General features: G+C 44.9%; 2 protein-coding genes across 2 annotated transcripts; one reads left to right on the top strand and one right to left on the bottom strand.

The window, feature by feature from the left end:
* Window positions 1-1617: 1617 nt before the first annotated feature.
* LOC106578888 (uncharacterized) lies at window positions 1618-3484 on the bottom strand. Its single transcript, XM_045711311.1, has one exon. It carries the CDS (start codon window positions 3295-3297, stop codon window positions 1618-1620), a length of 1680 nt encoding a protein of 559 aa, XP_045567267.1. The 5' UTR covers window positions 3298-3484.
* Window positions 3485-4721: 1237 nt separating this feature from the next.
* LOC106568624 (tripartite motif-containing protein 16) lies at window positions 4722-18551 on the top strand. The gene is made up of 6 exons (XM_045711309.1): window positions 4722-6040; window positions 7151-7246; window positions 16140-16373; window positions 17175-17334; window positions 17460-17519; window positions 17756-18551. Exons 1-6 carry the CDS (start codon window positions 5444-5446, stop codon window positions 18286-18288), a joined length of 1680 nt encoding a protein of 559 aa, XP_045567265.1. The 5' UTR covers window positions 4722-5443; the 3' UTR covers window positions 18289-18551.
* Window positions 18552-19332: the final 781 nt, after the last annotated feature.

Here is a 19332-nt window from a genome sequence, read left to right on the forward strand (position 1 = left end):
AACATCCATCTCTATCATGGTGTGGACCTCTTCTTTGAGGGCTACCACCAGCCTCTCAGGCACACGGTAAGGATGCTGGCGGACAGGGTTCTGGCCAGGCTTCAAACGAATGACGTGTTCCAGGACTTTGGTTCTTCCTGGCCTCTGACTGAAGAGGGCCGGATACTTGCCAAACAGCTGCTTCAGCTCATCTTGCTTGTCTTCTTCTAGGTGAGCCAGTATGACCTCTGCTCGTCCTTTCCATGCCTCTGTGACCCCATCTGACTCGTCCTCTTCTTCTACTCTGCGGACCAGAAAGGACTTTACCTTGGAGAGTTCCCCTTTCTCCTCCCAGGCCTTGAGGAGGTTCACATGGTAGGTTTGCTTCTCCTTACCCTTGTCTGGGTGCAGCACCTCGTAGGTCACCGGGCCCATCTTCCTCCCGATTAGGTACGGCCCTTGCCACTGCGCAAGGAGCTTGCTGGTAGACGAGGGAAGGAGGAGCAGGACTTTCTGTCCTGGCTCAAACGCTCTGTGGCGGCGTGCTGGTCATACCCTCGCTTCTGGGCCTTCTGGGCTTGCTGAAGGTTTGCCCTAGCTTCCTCTCGGTACCGCTCCAGCCTGTCTCGCATCTGGAGAACGTACTGGACAATCCCCTGTCCTGAGGTAGCTACTGGGGAACCTTCCCAGCACTTCTTCAGCAGGTCCAGTGGTCCCTGCACTGGCCATCCATAGAGGAGTTCGAATGGTGAGAAACCTGTCGATGCCTGAGGCACCTCCCTGTAAGCAAAAAGCAGAAAGGGTAACCACTTATCCCAGTCTTTACCAGTGTCAGCCACAAACTTCCTCAGCATATTCTTGAGCGTTTGATTGAATCTCTCTACAAGCCCATCCGTTTGGGGATGGTAGGGAGTGGTCCTCAAGCCTTTAATGCCCAGCTGTCGGTGGAGTTGGACCATCAGTCGTGAAGTGAAGTTTGTGCCTTGGTCCGTCAGGATTTCATCTGGGATTCCTACACGAGAAAAGAGCTGAACAAGAGCACTGATTATTTTTGGAGTGGTTATGGAACGGAGTGGGAAGGCTTCTGGGAACCGGGTGGCATAGTCACAGATCACCAATATATACTGGTAACCTGCACTACTCTTCTCCAAGGGTCCAACAATGTCCATTGCAATTCTCTTGAATGGGGTAGAGATAACTGGCAGTGAACATAGAGGAGCCCGGTCAGACCTACGGACAGCACTGGTTTTCTGGCACGTGGGGCATGTTTTGCAGTATGTTTGTACATCAGTATACATGGAGGGCCAAAAGAAACGGGAGCCTAGCCTAAGATAGGTCTTATGTTGCCTTAGATGGCCTGCCCATGGAACTGTATGTGCAAGGTTGAGAACAAGTGGTCTACATGTAGATGGCACCACTAACTTCCTGCTATCTGCTTCTGACCCAAGGTAGAGTATGTGGTTGTCTACTGTGTATATTCCCCCACATGAAGATTGGCTGTCCCCAGCTAAGGCCTTATCAAATAAACCTTTCAAGGTTGCGTCAGACTTCTGCAGTGTAGCAAAATTTTGTGGAACTTCCCATTGCACTTCTAACCCAGACACATCAGCAACAGGTACAGGGGTTCCCACATACTTCTCAAGACGCCGCTGGCGGCGTGACTTTCTGGGCCCTTTGGTTCCCCCTCACACAGACTATCACACAAGTCAGGCAGAGGTTGTAAACCAGCTTTGGCCTGTGCACGAGTGACAACTGAACATGACACCTGAACATCAGACTGGCAAACTGACTGCTCATATAGCTGACCCCCACACTTCCCAACAGATCAGAGAGTACAGGCACATCCCTCCCCAAAATCATCTCAAAAGGTAGCTTCTCCATTACCCCAACTTTGAGGAGGTATTTCTGACCCTGAATCTCCACTGTGAGTTCAGCTGTGGGCTGCTGTGACTGGTCACCATGGACACATTGGATCAGTGTCTGGTGACCGTAATCAATGTCATTAACAGGTACATTACATTTTCTGATCAACGACAGGGAACTGCCGGTGTCAATCATAGCAGTAAGACTTTTACCATTCACTTTTACAGGTACCAAGACTGACCCTTCCCCAGTCTGTCTATTCTGAACACCATCCCCCTCTCTGGGCACATAACAGTAACCTGAGAGCTTGGATTTACGTAGCGGACACATTGAAGCCTTGTGCCCCTGCTGTCGGCAGTAAAAACAGGTCAGACCCCTCCCATCAGAGCGAACTGCATAATCCCTTACCTCCCTCCTCCCAGACACATAACCCCCAGAGTTACCTCCACCATCTCGGGTATCTCTGATGTCCCTTGTGTCTCGGAGACTCCTTGGAGCGGGTGCTGCAGGTCGTGGTGGGCCCCCTTTACGTGCATTATGGTACTGCAGCGCAAGCTTGGCCGCCATAAGCCCGTCCTTGGGCTCGTGCTCTCGAACCCAGGTTCGAATGTCGTGTGGTAGAACTTGTAGAAGTTGCTCGAGGATGATGACCTCACCGATCTCGTCCTGTGTCTTCTCCTCTGGTTGAACCCATCGTCGGTAGAGACCCTTGAGGCGGTGGTACGTCTCTGTCGGTGACTCACCCGATGGCGTCGATGCAGCTCTAAAGCGTTGACGGTAGGTCTCCGAGGAGATGTCGAACTTCATCAGCAGCGCTTCCTTCAAGCCCTTGTAGACGTTGGACAGCCCCTCATCCATTGCTGTGTAAGCCTCTAAGGCCTTGCCCGTGAGCAATGGGACAAGCCTGCAGGCCCACTCTACTTCCGGCCACTGCCACGTCTTGGCCATTCGCTCAAACCTCAGCAAGTAGTTTTCAATGTCCTCCCCCTGCTGGTATGAGGGCATCTTTGGCTCCTTCCTCAGGAATGCTGGAAGATGAACGTTAACACTGCTGGACTGGTCTCCTGGTGCTGGCCTCATTACTGCTTGGGGATCCTGCTGTGGAGTTGAAGTCCCTGCTGCGTCGAGCCTTTGTCGTCCTGGTGTTGGCAGACCCAATCTTGGGCTCTCACTGACGAGTTCCACTTGGTGAGGAGCTGTGAGGATAGATTGGCGTAGGCCCCGAAACTCCTGCTTGAGGTCTTCGTCCCTCTTCTCAAGGCAGGTGAAAAGTTGCTGGAAAAGGGCTACCATGGTTGGGTGTGGTTCTGGTCCCCCAACTGCTCCTTCAGTCAGCTGGTCTCTTATTGCTGTATCTGCTGGTTCAACCGGTAGTTCAAACAGTTCTGGTTGTGTTTGGCCCCTTGGTCGGGCTCCTAGTTTCTCATAATTAACCTCTTCACCAGAAGATTCCATGGTATTCCACCCAGTTTCAACTTCAATTACCTTTTATGACAGTTGATGCTGCTGCTGAGAACGCAATCCTGTACGCATTCCTTTACCTCTCTTGTTGGAATTCACTGATTTGCGGTGCGCCATCCCACTGCTGCCACCATATGTCACGTAGAGTAGGCCAGAAGGCTAAACTGGAAAACCTAACCTCTATAAAAATAAAAAGATGGCGGAGCCGCAAAAGTTCTTCTGTGCAACGGTGTTTATTTACATAGTGATTCCGGAACAAAACAACAGTACTGCCATCAAACGTATACCTTATGAGACAGCTTAAAAACAAAGCTGCCCCACCCACAGCTCAATCCAAAATGCCTCTCCATGAACTGAAAGAGAGGCTCCTTTTGTAGGGGTAGCCCCTCCCCTCAGAACAATTAACACTAATTAATTAAGCAATTACCTATTCAACATACAGTTTCCATTTATCTAAACATACCAAAATATATACATTGCAACACGTTTATGAAACAACATCACAATATAACATTTACAAAATTAATTCACTACTGACAGTGTCTTCCAATATGCCCGTTTACATTAATGAGCCATTCCGGACAGGCACTACAAAGTAAGCCCAATTCCCTTAGCTCGGGTCCTTATCCAGCATACCTGGAAGCTACAGAGATGGAGAGAGAGAGGAACAGAACAAACAACCGTGCTCATCCATAACATCGATAAGTATACTAAATATTGCTTATATTAAATATGAACACCTGTCTTTATTTCTTTATACCCTAACTGGTTACTGAAGTAGGTGTGAAATGTATGTACTAAGATAGAGACGTTAACTTGTGTGTCGACCCACATTGTTAACTTATCTGATAACGGAGCAGGGAGGAGTGATGAATGTGTGCGTGCGTTAAAGTACCAAATGCTGCCCGCGGCCAGTGACGGACTTCTACGTCACAGTATGTATGGAGGGGGAAGCCTGCTATTATCTGTCTATACTATGTATGTATGGAGGGGGAAGCCTGCTATTATCTGTCTACACTATGTATGTGATGTACAACAAGCAGCAGAGAGAGTGGAGGGATGTTGAGAGACGGACCCTCAGTCTGCTGCTCTATCCCTCTGCTGAGACTGACCCTCAGTCTGCTGCTCTCTCCCTCTGCTGAGACTGACCCTCAGTCTGCTGCTCTCTCCCTCTGCTGAGACTGACCCTCAGTCTGCTGCTCTATCCCTCTGCTGAGACTGACCCTCAGGCTGCTGCTCTCTCCCTCTGCTGAGACGGACCCTCAGTCTGCTGCTCTAGAGACTGAGAGGTATAGAGACATACTGTCAAGATGACAGATATCCTAGTGGTTTAGAGACTGAGAGGTATAGAGACACACTGTCAAGGTGACAGGTATCCTAGTGGTTTAGAGACTGAGAGGTATAGAGACACACTGTCAAGGTGACAGGTATCCTAGTGGTTTAGAGACTGAGAGGTATAGAGACACACTGTCAAGGTGACAGGTATCCTTGTGGTTTAGAGACTGAGAGGTATAGAGACTTGTCTCTATAAGACAGTTTCATTTCATCGGGTTTCAGAAATAATGTATAGGATATGTTCATAACCCCGTCCACCTATAAGATGTGGGGGGATCTGTATGACTAAGAAGAGATACAAAGAACTCTGATTGTAAAACATCTTCTCTTTTTAGTCCTAGATATGTCTATGGTTACTGCTGAATGTAGTACCTCTAACCCTGATCCTAGGCCTAACAGTAATAACCACACTGTAATGTTAGAACACATAAGTGTATTATAAGGCATTATAAAGGTCATTAAAATATTTATACTATGTACTTCATAGAAACTGTTAACCTTTATATATGCTAACAACTCACATTTTGTTAGATGTATTCCATATTAAGGGTCCTAAACTAGGAACTAAAATATTTGTCTCCCTCTAGACGTTGTATGCAGATCTCTCTCTCTCCCTCCCAGCACCCCTCCTTCCCTTGTTCCCTCCCTCTAACCCCTCCTTCCCTCTAACCCCTCCCTCCCTCTAACCCCAGCCATCTGGCAGAACAAGGAAATCCCTCCCCCTCCCACAGACTCTCTTCTGTGGAAACTAAACTGATCTGAGTCTCTGTGTCGTCTGTCTGTGTGAGAGTGAACAACCGTCCAAATGGCTCAGCAGGGAGTTCTGCTGGACCAGGACCAGTTCTGTTGTTCTGTCTGTCTGGATCTACTGAAGGAACCGGTCACCATCCCCTGTGGACACAGTTACTGTAGGAGCTGTATTGAGGACTGCTGGGATAAGGATGTTCTGAAAGGGGTCTATAGCTGTCCTCAGTGCAGAGAGACCTTCACTCCAAGGCCTAATCTGAGGAAAAATAACATGTTGGCTGACATGGTGGAGAAACTGAGGAAGACAGGACTCCAGGCTGCTCCCCTTCCTGCTCTGTGCTGTGCTGGACCTGGAGATGTGGTGTGTGATGTCTGCACTGGGACCAGAAAGCGGAAAGCCCTCATGTCCTGTCTGCCGTGTCTGGCCTCTTACTGTGAGACTCACCTCCAATCTCACTACGAATCTCCTGCTTTGAAGAAGCACAAGCTGGTCAAAGCCACCGCACAACTACAGGAGAAGATCTGCTCTCATCATGACAAACTGCTGGAGGTTTACTGTCGTACCGATCAGCAGGGTATCTGTTATCAGTGTGTGATGGATGAACATAAAGGCCATGATACAGTGTCAGCTGCAGCAGAGAGGACTGAGAAACAGGTAAGACCAGAACAACTTGTTGGTGACTGTCTGATAAACTAAGAATTAAAGATACAGTAGGAACTAAGGCTGTTTGAATATGAGATCATTCAAATGAAATTGATCTACAACTATGAACACAAACCTTGATTATATAGATATGTTAACCCAGATTCTTCAAATGTATCACCATTTTCTAAAGTCTGTTAGGTTCTGAACAGACAGAGTTAAAACTCAAACCAAGTTTATTCACCCACTGGGTCATACAGCTCAAAGACAATGTATGATTACACAATAACATATATTTATAACCTCATACTAGGCAGGGTCAATTGTTACACATCTAGACAGCCAATACATCTCTGTTGCTAGGCAGGAACTGAATTGGTTCCTCTCACTGGTGTAGTCATGGCCCTGCCTGATGCTAGAACCTTGGTGGGTGTGGAAGTGTGTGTGAGATAAGACTGTAGTAGGAGGGTCGTTGGGGTGGGCCTCTCTGGCCCCCCCTCCCAGAGGTTTCTTCTCACTTCGTCTGTTGACTTGAACTCGAGCCGAATTCCTGGCTCCTCCCTAGTTCTGCAGCTGTCCTGCCTTATCAGAGACTAACTAGACTGTTGAATTCCTGTCTCCTCCCTAGTTCTGCAGCTGGCCTGCCTTATCAGAGACTGAAACTAGTTGCCCTTTGCCTCCCTCGTTAGGAACATTGATATTCAACAATAACATATTTGAACAGAATATTTCAGCACTTCCCCTTGTCTCTCTCAGTAACTTTCCATACACCAAGTTCCTATCCACCCTTCATTGACCCCAACATATACATTCCTTATACATGTAAAGTCATCAATACGTTATAGTATGGTAACATGAATAAGTATATTTCTAGCTAGAATCCAACAAGTCAAACATCATTATCATTAGTTATCAAACATCATTATCATTCGTTTTCAAACACCCAATCAACTCCCTGTTAAAACTATAATCATTCACATGACTACATAATGATATAATTTCAGACAGACACTTCCTCAATATTTTGATCCTTATCTTCTATGGGTCCATGTCACATTACTATACTATTGATCTACTGGACAAATAAAGCTTGATAGCTCATTGAAGAGTGATTCTCCACAGAGGCAGCTGGGGATGAGTCAGCAGAAGGTCCAGCAGAGATTCCAGGAGAGAAAGAAGGAGCTGAAGGAGCTCCAACAGGCTGTGGAGTCTTTCAAGGTGAGTATTGTTGACCAGAGGAGACACACCATTTCACTTCTCTCCTCCAGTCAGAGAGAGAGAGAGGGGCCCCTCTCCAATCCTACTAACCCCACTGTTGAGAACAGGCTGTCTGGACTCCTTTCAGAGAATTGACTGCTTAATGTAACTGACAGGATATGAACACAGGTCTACTGCAGGAGAAACCAACATATTGACCATTACACCAAGAGAACATTCCCTATTGGGCCGACACTGATTTAGAAGTCACAGGCGGGGCTACCTCATCACATAACCATGAGTAACCATGACTGACTCATGTCCCCTATACATTAACATGGAGCACTCTCTCTCTCTCAAATTAATTCAAAGGGCTTTATTGGCATGGGAATCATATGTTTACAAATGAACAGAAATGAACAGTAAACATTACACTCACAAAAGTTTCAATGGAATAGAGACATTTCAAATGTTATAAATCAATTGGAAAACAGAGTTTTTTTGTGGTTTCACGGTGGGTGGGACTATCGATATTTGTTCGTGTTTCTTCTGACCAGAGAGAGTGGTCGCTCCGTGTCACGCAACTTGGGTCAAGATCTGATTCTTGTTTTGCTCTTAGGAACAGGGCACCATTGAAAGGAGTGATTTCTGGGGTAGCGTTAGTGTGGAGGTGGAGCAATTGAAGTTGAAGGCTCTTGGTGTTTGTGATGCCCGCCGTTTGGTGTGAAGCAGACCAGGTGGTGAGCGTGGTGAAACAGAGGAGTCACTGTCAGCATTTGAGTCTTTACCCGACAAAGTCATGTTGGGATATATCAGTTATCCTGTTAGAGTCTTTGTGTTGAATCCACTGAGCTGTTTCAGGTGAAACGTTTATGGTCATGTTGCAGCAGTTTGTAGGAGGGAGATTCCAAGATGTGGGAAGTGTGCAGGAGGTCATGGGATAGAGGATTGTGAAGTTTCAGTGGATAAAGTTGCGTCAACTGTAGGGGTGTCCATGTTGCTGGGGATAAGTGGTGTCTGGTGAGAGAGAGGCAGGTTAAGGTGGCTAGAGTCAGAGTAGTGCAGAAGGTGGCGTATGCTGAGGCAGTGAAGAAAGTAGAGGAGGATGGGTCAAGGCTGAGGGATCTTGAGAGGATCCCTGTGAGTAGTAGATCTGTGACAGCACAGAGGAATTGGCCAATGAGTGATATAAGCTTCAGTAAGGTTGGCTTCTTAGAGTTCAAAGCAATGGTTATCAACTGTACCGCAGAAATGGAACGTAAATCACAGACGATAGATGTTGTGGTGGCAGCTGCAGAGAAGTATTTGGTCATACGAGATTTGACTTCAGAAGAGTTCCAGGGTGTGTTGAGTGGTGGTGTCCCGTCCTCCCAGGTCGTTGGCATGGTGCAGGAGCAGATAGGGTCAAAGTAGTGGAATGGGGTAGTGGGTTTTTAATGAGTGTAGGGTTAGTTGGCATGGTGCAGGAGCAGAAAGGGTCAAAGTAGTGGAATGGGGTAGGGGCTTTTAATGAGTGTAGGGTTAGTTGGCATGGTGCAGGAGCAGATAGGGTCAAAGTAGTGGAATGGGGTAGTGGGTTTTTAATGAGTGTAGGGTTAGTTGGCATGGTGCAGGAGCAGATAGGGTCAAAGTAGTGGAATGGGTAGTGGGTTTTTAATGAATGTAGGGTTAGTTGGCATGTTGCAGGAGCAGATAGGGTCAAAGTAGTGGAATGGGGTAGTGGGTTTTAATGAGTGTAGGGTTAGTTGGCATGGTGCAGGAGCAGATAGGGTCAAAGTAGTGGAATGGGGTAGTGGGTTTTTAATGAGTGTAGGGTTAGTTGGCATGGTGCAGGAGCAGATAGGGTCAAAGTAGTGGAATGGGGTAGTGGGTTTTTAATGAGTGTAGGGTTAGTTGGCATGGTGCAGGAGCAGATACGGTCAAAGTAGTGGAATGGGGTAGTGGGTTTTTAATGAGAGTAGGGTTAGTTGGCATGGTGCAGGAGCAGATAGGGTCAAAGTAGTGGAATGGGGTAGTGGGTTTTTAATGAGTGTAGGGTTAGTTGGAAGGGTGTTGTTTTATTTGAATAAATATGAGATGTTCCTTTTCCCATTTTGTATCACAAAGTAAAATAGATTTATATTATTGTCCAGTTGGGGGCAGTAATGCAACATATAGGATGCCAACCGCCGTTAAACTCCAAAGAAGAAGAAACGTTATATTATGTCTATTTACAGTGTTGTAACGATGTCTCTCTCTCTCATTCCATCACTTTCGTGGTAGTTGGTTGTGTGAGTCTCTGGTTATGAATGGGGTGCTGACAGACAATCGTTGATGGATATTTATAGAGCTCTGATCAGGACGACAATTGATTACGGGTGTATAGTTTATGGAACAGCAGCAAAGACTTAAGCTGGACAGAATCCAGTATATAGCTTTAATGATATTTATTGGTGCATTTAAATCAACATCTGTATGTGTCTTACTAGTGGAGGCAGATGAGATGCCTTTGGGTATACGGCGTAATAAATTGTCATTATCTTATTGGTTGCAAGGCTGTGAGGTTGAGCATCCCACTGCTAGTGTTCTAGATGACTGTTGGGAATATACTAATAGACAAGGCTGTGGTTTTGGTTGGACAGTTGTTGGTATTAATGTTATTATTGAGAAATGAGAGAATGGGTGTAGTTGTGAGATTCTGCTGGGTCCCAGCACATTCAGGTGTGGAAGGGAATGAAATTGTAGACCAGTTATCTAAAAGAGCTTTACTACAAGATATAATATATATTAATGTTCCACTGGGTAGAGGTGAGGACAAATGTAAGATCAGAGACATTTTGATAGATGTGTGGCAGAAGAGATGGGGACTCTGGGCACAAGGGACGGCATTTATATGTCCTCTAAAGATCGGTGGACCAAGGTTCAAAGGTCAGATTAGGAAGGAAGAGGTGGTGTTTACTCGATTGTGTTTAGGACATTGTACATTGAACTGGTCCTTACATCTGGTTGGCAGCATGTGAATGGTTTGTGTCTAGAGGGTATTGTCAATGAAACGGTGGACCATGTGTTGTTATATTGTTGTAAGGATGTTGAAGAGAGGGAAAGATTGAAGTGTAGGGTCATTGAGGTTGGATGGGGTTGGGGGGTTTGGAAGGGATTTGGGGGATGGGGGAGGGTCTATTAGAAGTTAGTAGGACTCTTTTTTATTTTCTCAGAAGTACTGAGTTAGATAGGAGGATTTAGAAATGGTTTAAACCGTGATTGAACACACTCCAGCACAGTAGGTGGCGCCATGCACCTTAACGTTGGTTTGAGGACCGCCATTATATCATAGAAGAAGAAGGTGTTGTGTGAGGGTTTTGTGGTTCCTGAGGAGGGCTACTATTCTTTTTGCGTATTTTCCAAATGTATTTTGTAGTTGTTAAGGGTTTATATATTAGTTTCCACTGTTTATCGGTTAGAGTTGAGGGGGGAGTAGGGTAGTTTGTTTGGGAGGTGTGATGTCCTCAACCGAGTGGAGAAGAAACACTGTCTCTTCAGGTGCATTCTGGAGAATGGTGTGGAGGAATTATTGATCATGGTCGGTGAACAGGTGGGAGAGGAACATATACACTCTGTATCCAGAATGAACAAGGCGGTGGTTGTGGTAATGTAAAAGGTGAGTCTTGTTACCCGGCTAGTTACCAGTATGATTTATGTGAGGGGTGTTGGTGCTGATTTCGATAATATTAGTGGTGTCTAATCTGCCTCCATTTATTACGACCGAACAGATCCGTAAAGAGTTGGTTCGTTTTGGTCAATGTACAAGTTGTTTTCGTTTCGTGGCTCTCGGCTGGGTGTCTCTTTTCGTAGACGAGTGTTTGTTTCTCAACTAAATTCAAGGTTAAACAGGGGAGGGGTGGTACACAGGGTTTGTTTAAGGCAGACAAGCGTGACCAGCCAGCAGCGGGGGCTAGGACTAGGCTGGACACTACATTTTTAACCACATTTACTGATAAAACTCGTTCATTGCATCCGCCAAGGAGCCCAGTTATATAATATTACCATATGTCCCAGCTGTTTGGTGTAGTTTTGAAGTAAACGCGAAAAAACAGGTCTTATTTTAGGTCATGTTTCACCCTTCCAGCTCCTATTAGTTGTATTGAAAAAACAGGCCTTATTTTAGGTCATGTTTCACCCTGCCAGCTCCTATTAGTTGTATTGAACAAACAGGTCTTATTTTAGGTCATGTTTCACCCTTCCAGCTCCTATTAGTTGTATTGAAAAAACAGGCCTTATTTTAGGTCATGTTTCACCCTGCCAGCTCCTATTAGTTGTATTGAACAAACAGGTCTTATTTTAGGTCATGTTTCTCCCTGCCAGCTCCTATTAGTTGTATTGAAAAAACAGGTCTTATTTTAGGTCATGTTTCACCCTGCCAGCTCCTATTAGTTGTATTGAAAAAACAGGTCTTATTTTAGGTCATGTTTCACCCTGCCAACTCCTATTAGTTATATTGAACACTGTCACAAGTACTGTACAGAAACTCTAACTGTACGTATAACCTATTTTAGCCTGAACCCTAATTCTAGGGTAGGGTGGCCTACAACTATTTTAGTAATAATATTATTTTAGTAAATACCATTTTAGTACTAAATAGCATTTATTATTTTTTAAATAAAACCTATGTAAGCAGTTGCCTTTTATTAGTTATTTTATTATATTTATTATTGCAAGGCAGAACACTTGATAAACAAGACTCATTTGTTTTATATGTTAAATGTGGTTTGAACTGGGTGACATAGTAACCTCTATGTGAAAGTCCAGCAATTGGCGTGGGACAGGTGGGGCAGGTTTGAGACTGATCTCTCGAATTAAATACACTTTATTTCTCAGCTGCCTCACCAATGTATTTAAGTGAATTAATAACTTTTAATTGGTAAATATTTCCAATAGATGGCAGCATAAGACCACGAAGCATCAGTTATAGGCTACAAGCAGCAATAAGATTGACATAAAATAGCATGCAACCAAAGACTACAGTGAGGGAAAAAAGAATTTGATCCCCTGCTGATTTTGTACGTTTGCCCACTGACAAAGAAATGATCCATCTATAATTTTAATGGTTGGTTTATTTGAATAGTGAGAGACAGAATAACAACAAAACAATCCAGAAAAACTCATGTCAAAAATGTTATAAATTAATTAGAATTTTAATGAGGTAAATAAGTATTTGACCCCCTCTCAATCAGAAAGATTTCTGGCTCCCAGGTGTCTTTTATACAGGTAAAGAGCTGAGATTAGGAGCACACTCTTAAAGGGAGTGCTCCTAACCGCAGCTTGTTACCTGTAAAAATGACACCTGTCCACAGAAGCAATCAATCAATCACATTCCAAACTCTCCACCATGGCCAAGACCAAAGAGCTCTCCAAGGATGTCAGGGACAAGATTGTAGACCTACACAAGGCTGGAATGGGCTACAAGACCATCGCCAAGCAGCTTGCTGAGAAGGTGACAACAGTTGGTGCGATTATTCGCAAATGGAAGAAACACAAAAGAACTGTCAATCTCCCTCGGCCTGGGGCTCCATGCAAGATCACACCTCGTGGAGTTGCAATGATCATGAGAACGGTGAGGAATCAGCCCAGAACTACACGGGAGGATCTTGTCAATGATCTCAAGGCAGCTGGGACCATAGTCACCAAGAAAACAATTGGTAACACACTACGCCGTGAAGGACTGAAATCCTGCAGCGCCCGCAAGGTCCCCCTGCTCAATTTAGCACATATACATGCCGGTCTGAAGTTTGCCAATGAACATCTGAATGATTCAGAGGACAACTGGGTGAAAGTGTTGTGGTCAGATGAGACCAAAATTGAGCTCTTTGGCATCAACTCAACTCGCCGTGTTTGGAGGAGGAGGAATGCTGCCTATGACCCCAAGAACACCATCCCCACCGTCAAACATGGAGGTGGAAACATTATGCTTTGGGGGTGTTTTTCTGCTAAGGGGACAGGACAACTTCACTGCATCAAAGGGACGATGGACGGTGCCATGTACCGTCAAATCTTGGGTGAGAACCTCCTTCCCTCAGCCAGGGCAATGAAAATGGGTCGTGGATGGGTATTCCTGCATGACAATGACCAAAAACATATGGCCAAGGCAACAAAGGAGTGGCTCAAGAAGAAGCACATTAAGGTCCTGGAGTGACCTAGCCAGTCTCCAGACCTTAATCCCATAGAAAATCAATGGAGGGAGCTGAAGGTTCGAGTTGCCAAACGTCAGCCTCGAAACCTTAATGACTTGGAGAAGATCTGCAAAGAGGAGTGGGACAAAATCCCTCCTGAGATGTGTGCAAACCTGGTGGCCAACTACAAGAAACATCTGACCTCTGTGATTGCCAACAAGGGTTTTGCCAACAAGTACTAAGTCATGTTTTGCAGAGGGGTCAAATACTTATTTCCCTCATTAAAATGCAAATCATTTTATAACATTTTTGACATGTGTTTTTCTGGATTTTTTTGTTGTTATTCTGTCTCTCACTGTTCAAATAAACCTACCATTACAATTATAGACTGATAATTTCTTTGTCAGTGGGCAAACGTACAAAATCAGCAGGGGATCAAATACTTTTTTCCCTCACTGTATATGTCCCATGATTTTCTAAAATGGTCAATCATTACTTTAGTTAGCTATATACAGTATCTCTTGTTAGTCCTGTGTTGCTTTTGGGAGATCAAAACAATATTAACTATAGCAGGTATTGAACCCTGGTCAAATAACCACTAGTCAGATGTGCTGACCTCAACCCTAGTAAACATGCATTATAACATCATGTTAATATGTCATGTTGGGAGTAAACAGCCTCGGAATAGAAAAGACGATGCATCTTCCAGCCCGACAATAAATTACATCATGCAGCCCTCACGGTTAGTAAATGTACCTCAACATGCCCCTCTCTTGTGGGAGAAGGCAGAGTGCTCGCTGCTCGCAGACGGAACAAGCTTTTGGAGGGGCTTGTTGAGTTGGATACTTGTACTTGACCTGAACTAATCTGTACTGTCTTATGCTGCCATCTATTGGAATTATTTAGCATTATCAGCAGTACTGAATACAGTGGATATTCTTACTAAAGTAGTAATTACTCAGAATTGCAAAATATAAAGTGTTATAGTTCATTTTATCACTAACAACCATAAAATATCCATCTATAGCATAATAAAACTGACATAAACCAAAAACATCATACATTTAGTTAATTATATTAAAATGTATATATTTAAATGGGTGACATTATCTGCCAAAGTAAAACCCCCTTAACATATAAACACACACTGAACACAGACACTGAAAATGAGCTTTTTTAATATAAATCTGGTAGATCTCAAAAGAGCCTTTGCTTTGCTGAGCAGTTTTCAGGAGAGTCTGTCTGTGAATAATGAAAAGTTAATGCCACGCTTTTTATATTTTAAATGTAACCTTTATTTAACTAGGCAAGTCAGTTAAGAACAAATTCTTATTTACAATGATGGCCTACCAGGGAACAGTAGGTTAACTGCCTTGTTCAGGGGCAGAACGACATATTTTTACCTTGTCAGCTCGGGGATTCAATCCAGAAACCTTTCGGTAACTGGCCAAACACTCTAACCACTAGACTACCTGCTGCCCGGTCTAAAGCTCTTACCACTAGACTACCTGCTGCCCGGCCCAATGCTCTAACCACTAGGCTTCCTGCTGCCTGGCCAAACACTCTAACCACTAGGCTACCTGTTGCCCTTTCACAGAGGTCTAGTTCACGTTTACATGTGAGTCATTTAGCAGACACTCTTATCCAGAGCCACTAGGGTTAAGAGCCCAAATCTGCCTAAAAAAAAGCGATTTACAGATTTTTCACCTAGTCTGCTCGGGGATTGGAACCAGCCACCTTTCAGTTACTGCCCAACGTTCTTAACCACTAGATTACAAACCACTAAATGTTAAACACAAAGTCAAATGGTCGTAGATAAATGGTAAGCTGGTTAATTAAAAGACTGCTGTTATAACTTTCAGACTGCCATTGTTTTGGGGAAATAGGGACATGTCTATTTCTCCAATTATCTGTAATAGATGTATTTATTTTAATGGTTTAAAGTTCTACACCATTTTAATCAGGATAACCTATTATTTCTAATGATGTAAGTTTGAGTAGCTTAGTTATGGTTTTTCTGTTTATTTCACTAAATATCTCACAATGTGTAAATTTAGATGTTTTCATGTCGGACACCATTTTAATCAGGAGAATCTCCTCTTTCTAATGACATAAGGTTGGGCAGCGTCCTCTGCTGTCATCGATCGCTAGACCAGAAATAGTCAGAAGTTGCCCGTTTTTTCCTACTTCCTGGTAACGCAGACATAAACACACTTGGCACAATCGAGGTGCGGGTGTTTACTTTCTACACCAGTTGTTATTTTTCAGTTTGGTCCTAAGAACAGGTTTTAGTGGTCAAATAAGAAGGTAGACATTTTTGGTGCCATTTAGGGAAATGGAATTCTAAGGATCATTCCAGTCAGAAGAGGCTCTGTGAAGGTTCGTTTCAATTCATTTGCTATGACCTCGCTAGTGTTCCAGCTCAGACAACGTTCTTTGGCCGTTTTGACTCGTTCTATTGTCCAGCCTACTAGGACTCAGGGGGCAGAGGCTGGGTCTAGCTCTGCTACGGGGCAGGCTACTGGAGGGGGGACCAGGAGGGAGGAGAGTAGAGCAGGGCCAAGCGGTGTTCTGTACCTGCCTGTCCAGGAGGGGGGACAAGGCCTGGTGGACATGGAGAGCAGGGTGGCAGCGCTCTGACTCAATGAGGTGCAGAGGCTACTGTACCTACTGTCTCTCTCTCTGTCTCTCTCTCTCTCTCTGTCTCTCTCTCTGTCTCTCTGTCTCTCTCTCTCTCTGTCTCTCTGTCTCTCTCTCTCTCTTAACAGCGCTCTGCACAGGCAGCAGTGGAGGACAGTGATCAGATCTTTACTGAGCTGATCCGCTCTATTGAGAGAAGGAGCTCCGAGGTGAAGGAGCTGATCAGAGCCCAAGAGAAGGCTCAAGTGAGTCAAGCTGAAGGACTCCTGGAGCAACTGAAAAAGGAGATAGCTGAGCTGAGGAAGAGAAGCACTGAGCTGGAGCAGCTCTCACACACAGAGGATCACATCCATTTCCTCCAGGTAACTAAACTGCCTTGTTACATGTGATATGAAATTAACTTAACGTGAAACTATTCATCTCAATCATTATGTTGTCCTCTCTCTCTCTCTCTCTCTCTCTCTCTCTCTCCCTGTCCGTCCCTCTCTCTCTCTGTCCGTCCCTCTCTCTCTGTCTCTCTCCCTGTCTCTGTCTCTCTCTCTGTCTCTCTCTCTCTGTCTCTCTCTCTGTCTCTCTCTGTCTCTCTCTCTCTCTCTCTCTCTCTCTGTATCTCTCTCTCTGTCTCTCTCTCTCCCTGTCACTCTCTCTTTGTCCCTCTCTGTCTCTCTCTCTCTGTGTCTCTCTCTCTCTCTCTGTCCCTCTATCTCTCTCTCTCTCTGTCCCTCTCTCTCTCTGTCTCTGTCTCTCTCTCTCTCCCTTTCTCTCTGTCCCTTTCTCTCTCTCTCTGTCCCTCTCTCTCTATCTCTCTCTGTCCCTCTCTCTCGCTCTGTCCCTCTCTCTCTCTCTCTCTCTCTCTCTCTCTCCCTCTCTCCCTCTTAATCTCTCTCTGTCCTTCTCCCTCTCTCTCTCTCTCTCTCTCTCTCTCTCTGTCCCTCTCTCTCTCTCTCTGCCCCTTTCTCTCTCTCTGTGTCTCTCTCTCTCTATCACTCTCCCCTCTCTGTTTCTCTCTCTCTGCCCCTCTCTCTCTCTGTCCCTCTCTCTCTCTCGCTCTCTCTCTGTCCCTCTCCCTCTCTGTTTCTCTCTCTCTCTCTCTCTCTGCCCCTCTCGCTCTCTCTTTCCCCCTGTCTCTCTCTCTCTCTCTCTCTCTCTCTTTCTCTCTCCAGAGTTATCAGTCTCTCTCCAGTATCAGTGTATCTTCAGACTTACCCAGAATTGTTGTCCGTCCTCTTCAGTACTTTGGAGATGTGAGTAAGACTGTGTCTGAACTGAGAGTGAAACTAGAAGACTTCCTTAAAGGAGAATGGACCAAGATCTCCACTACAGGTGTGTTGAAAACAATAAGAACATCAACTTTAGACCATTGAAAGTTCCCTACTAGTCATATACATGTGGAATATGGTATGATGATAACATTCCCTCTCTCTGTCAATGTGTTTGTGTGTCTGTAGTGAATATAGTGGATGTTGTACTGCCTCCAGAGCCCAAGACCAGAGAACAGTTGTTACAATGTGAGTCTCTTTATTGTTAAGTAACTAACAGTCTCTTTTTACTGACACTCCTAACAATCCCTCTAGAAATATATAGCAATAGTAGATCTAATCAAAGACTGGGTATCTATCTGACTCCTCATATTTCTCTGATTTGATCTCTGCTGTGCTCTAATCAAAGACAGGGTAGATACAGTATCTGACTTAACTTATTGTTCTGACTCCCCTCATTGGTCTCTGCTCTGCTCTTCTCCCAGATTCCTGTCAGCTCACACTGGACCCAAACACAGCACACACACACCTCTCTCTGTCTGAAGGGAACAGAAAGGTGACCTGTTTTGGCACAGTCGAACCATATCCTGACCATCCAGACAGGTTCACCAACTACTGTCAGGTTCTGTGTAGAGAGGGTCTGTCTGGATGCTGTTACTGGGAGGTGGAGTGGAGTGGGGACAGGGTTGATACAGCAGTCTCATATAAAGATATCAGCAGAACAGGGTCAGATAGTGGATTTGGAGACAATAACAAGTCCTGGAGTTTACAGTGCTATAGTGATGGTTATTGTTTCAGACACAATAATGTTGTGACTAAAGTATCAGGCCCTCAGTCCTCCAGAGTAGGAGTGTACCTGGATCACAAGGCAGGTACTCTGTCCTTCTACAGTGTCTCTGACAACATGACCCTCCTCCACAGAGTCCAGACCACATTCACTCAGGCCCTCTATCCTGGGTTTTGGCTCTATGATGGTTTTTGTATCTATGGTAGTACTGCTGAGATGGTTAAACTGTAGTTGGGTCCACATAGATACTAGTCATGCTGGTGTAGTCTATAGCTGAGCTGGTTAAACTGTAGTAGGGTCCACATAGATACTAGTCATGCTGGTGTAGTCTATAGCTGAGATGGTTAAACTGTAGTTGGGTCCACATAGATACTAGTCATGCTGGTGTAGTCTATAGCTGAGCTGGTTAAACTGTAGTAGGGTCCACATAGATACTAGTCATGCTGGTGTAGTCTATAGCTGAGCTGGTTAAACTGTAGTAGGGTCCACATAGATACTAGTCATGCTGGTGTAGTCTATAACTGAGCTGGTTAAACTGTAGTAGGGTCCACATAGATACTAGTCATGCTGGTGTAGTCTATAGCTGAGCTGGTTAAACTGTAGTAGGGTCCACATAGATACTAGTCATGCTGGTGTAGTGTATAGCTGAGCTGGTTAAACTGTAGTAGGGTCCACATAGATACTAGTCATGCTGGTGTAGTCTATTGCTGAGCTGGTTAAACTGTAGTAGGGTCCACATAGATACTAGTCATGCTGGTGTAGTGTATAGCTGAGCTGGTTAAACTGTAGTAGGGTCCACATAGATACTAGTCATGCTGGTGTCGTCTATAGCTGAGCTGGTTAAACTGTAGTAGGGTCCACATAGATACTAGTCATGCTGGTGTAGTCTATAGCTGAGCTGGTTAAACTGTAGTAGGGTCCACATAGATACTAGTCATGCTGGTGTAGTCTATAGCTGATCTGGTTAAACTGTAGTAGGGTCCACATAGATACTAGTCATGCTGGTGTAGTCTATAGCTGAGCTGGTTAAACTGTAGTAGGGTCCACATAGATACTAGTCATGCTGGTGTAGTCTATAGCTGAGCTGGTTAAACTGTAGTAGGGTCCACATAGATACTAGTCATGCTGGTGTAGTCTATAGCTGAGCTGGTTAAACTGTAGTAGGGTCCACATAGATACTAGTCATGCTGGTGTAGTCTATAGCTGAGCTGGTTAAACTGTAGTAGGGTCCACATAGATACTAGTCATGCTGGTGTAGTCTATAGCTGAGCTGGT

Source organism: Salmo salar, unplaced genomic scaffold, assembly GCF_905237065.1.
Source record: "Salmo salar unplaced genomic scaffold, Ssal_v3.1, whole genome shotgun sequence".
Classification (NCBI taxonomy): Eukaryota; Metazoa; Chordata; class Actinopteri; order Salmoniformes; family Salmonidae; genus Salmo; species Salmo salar.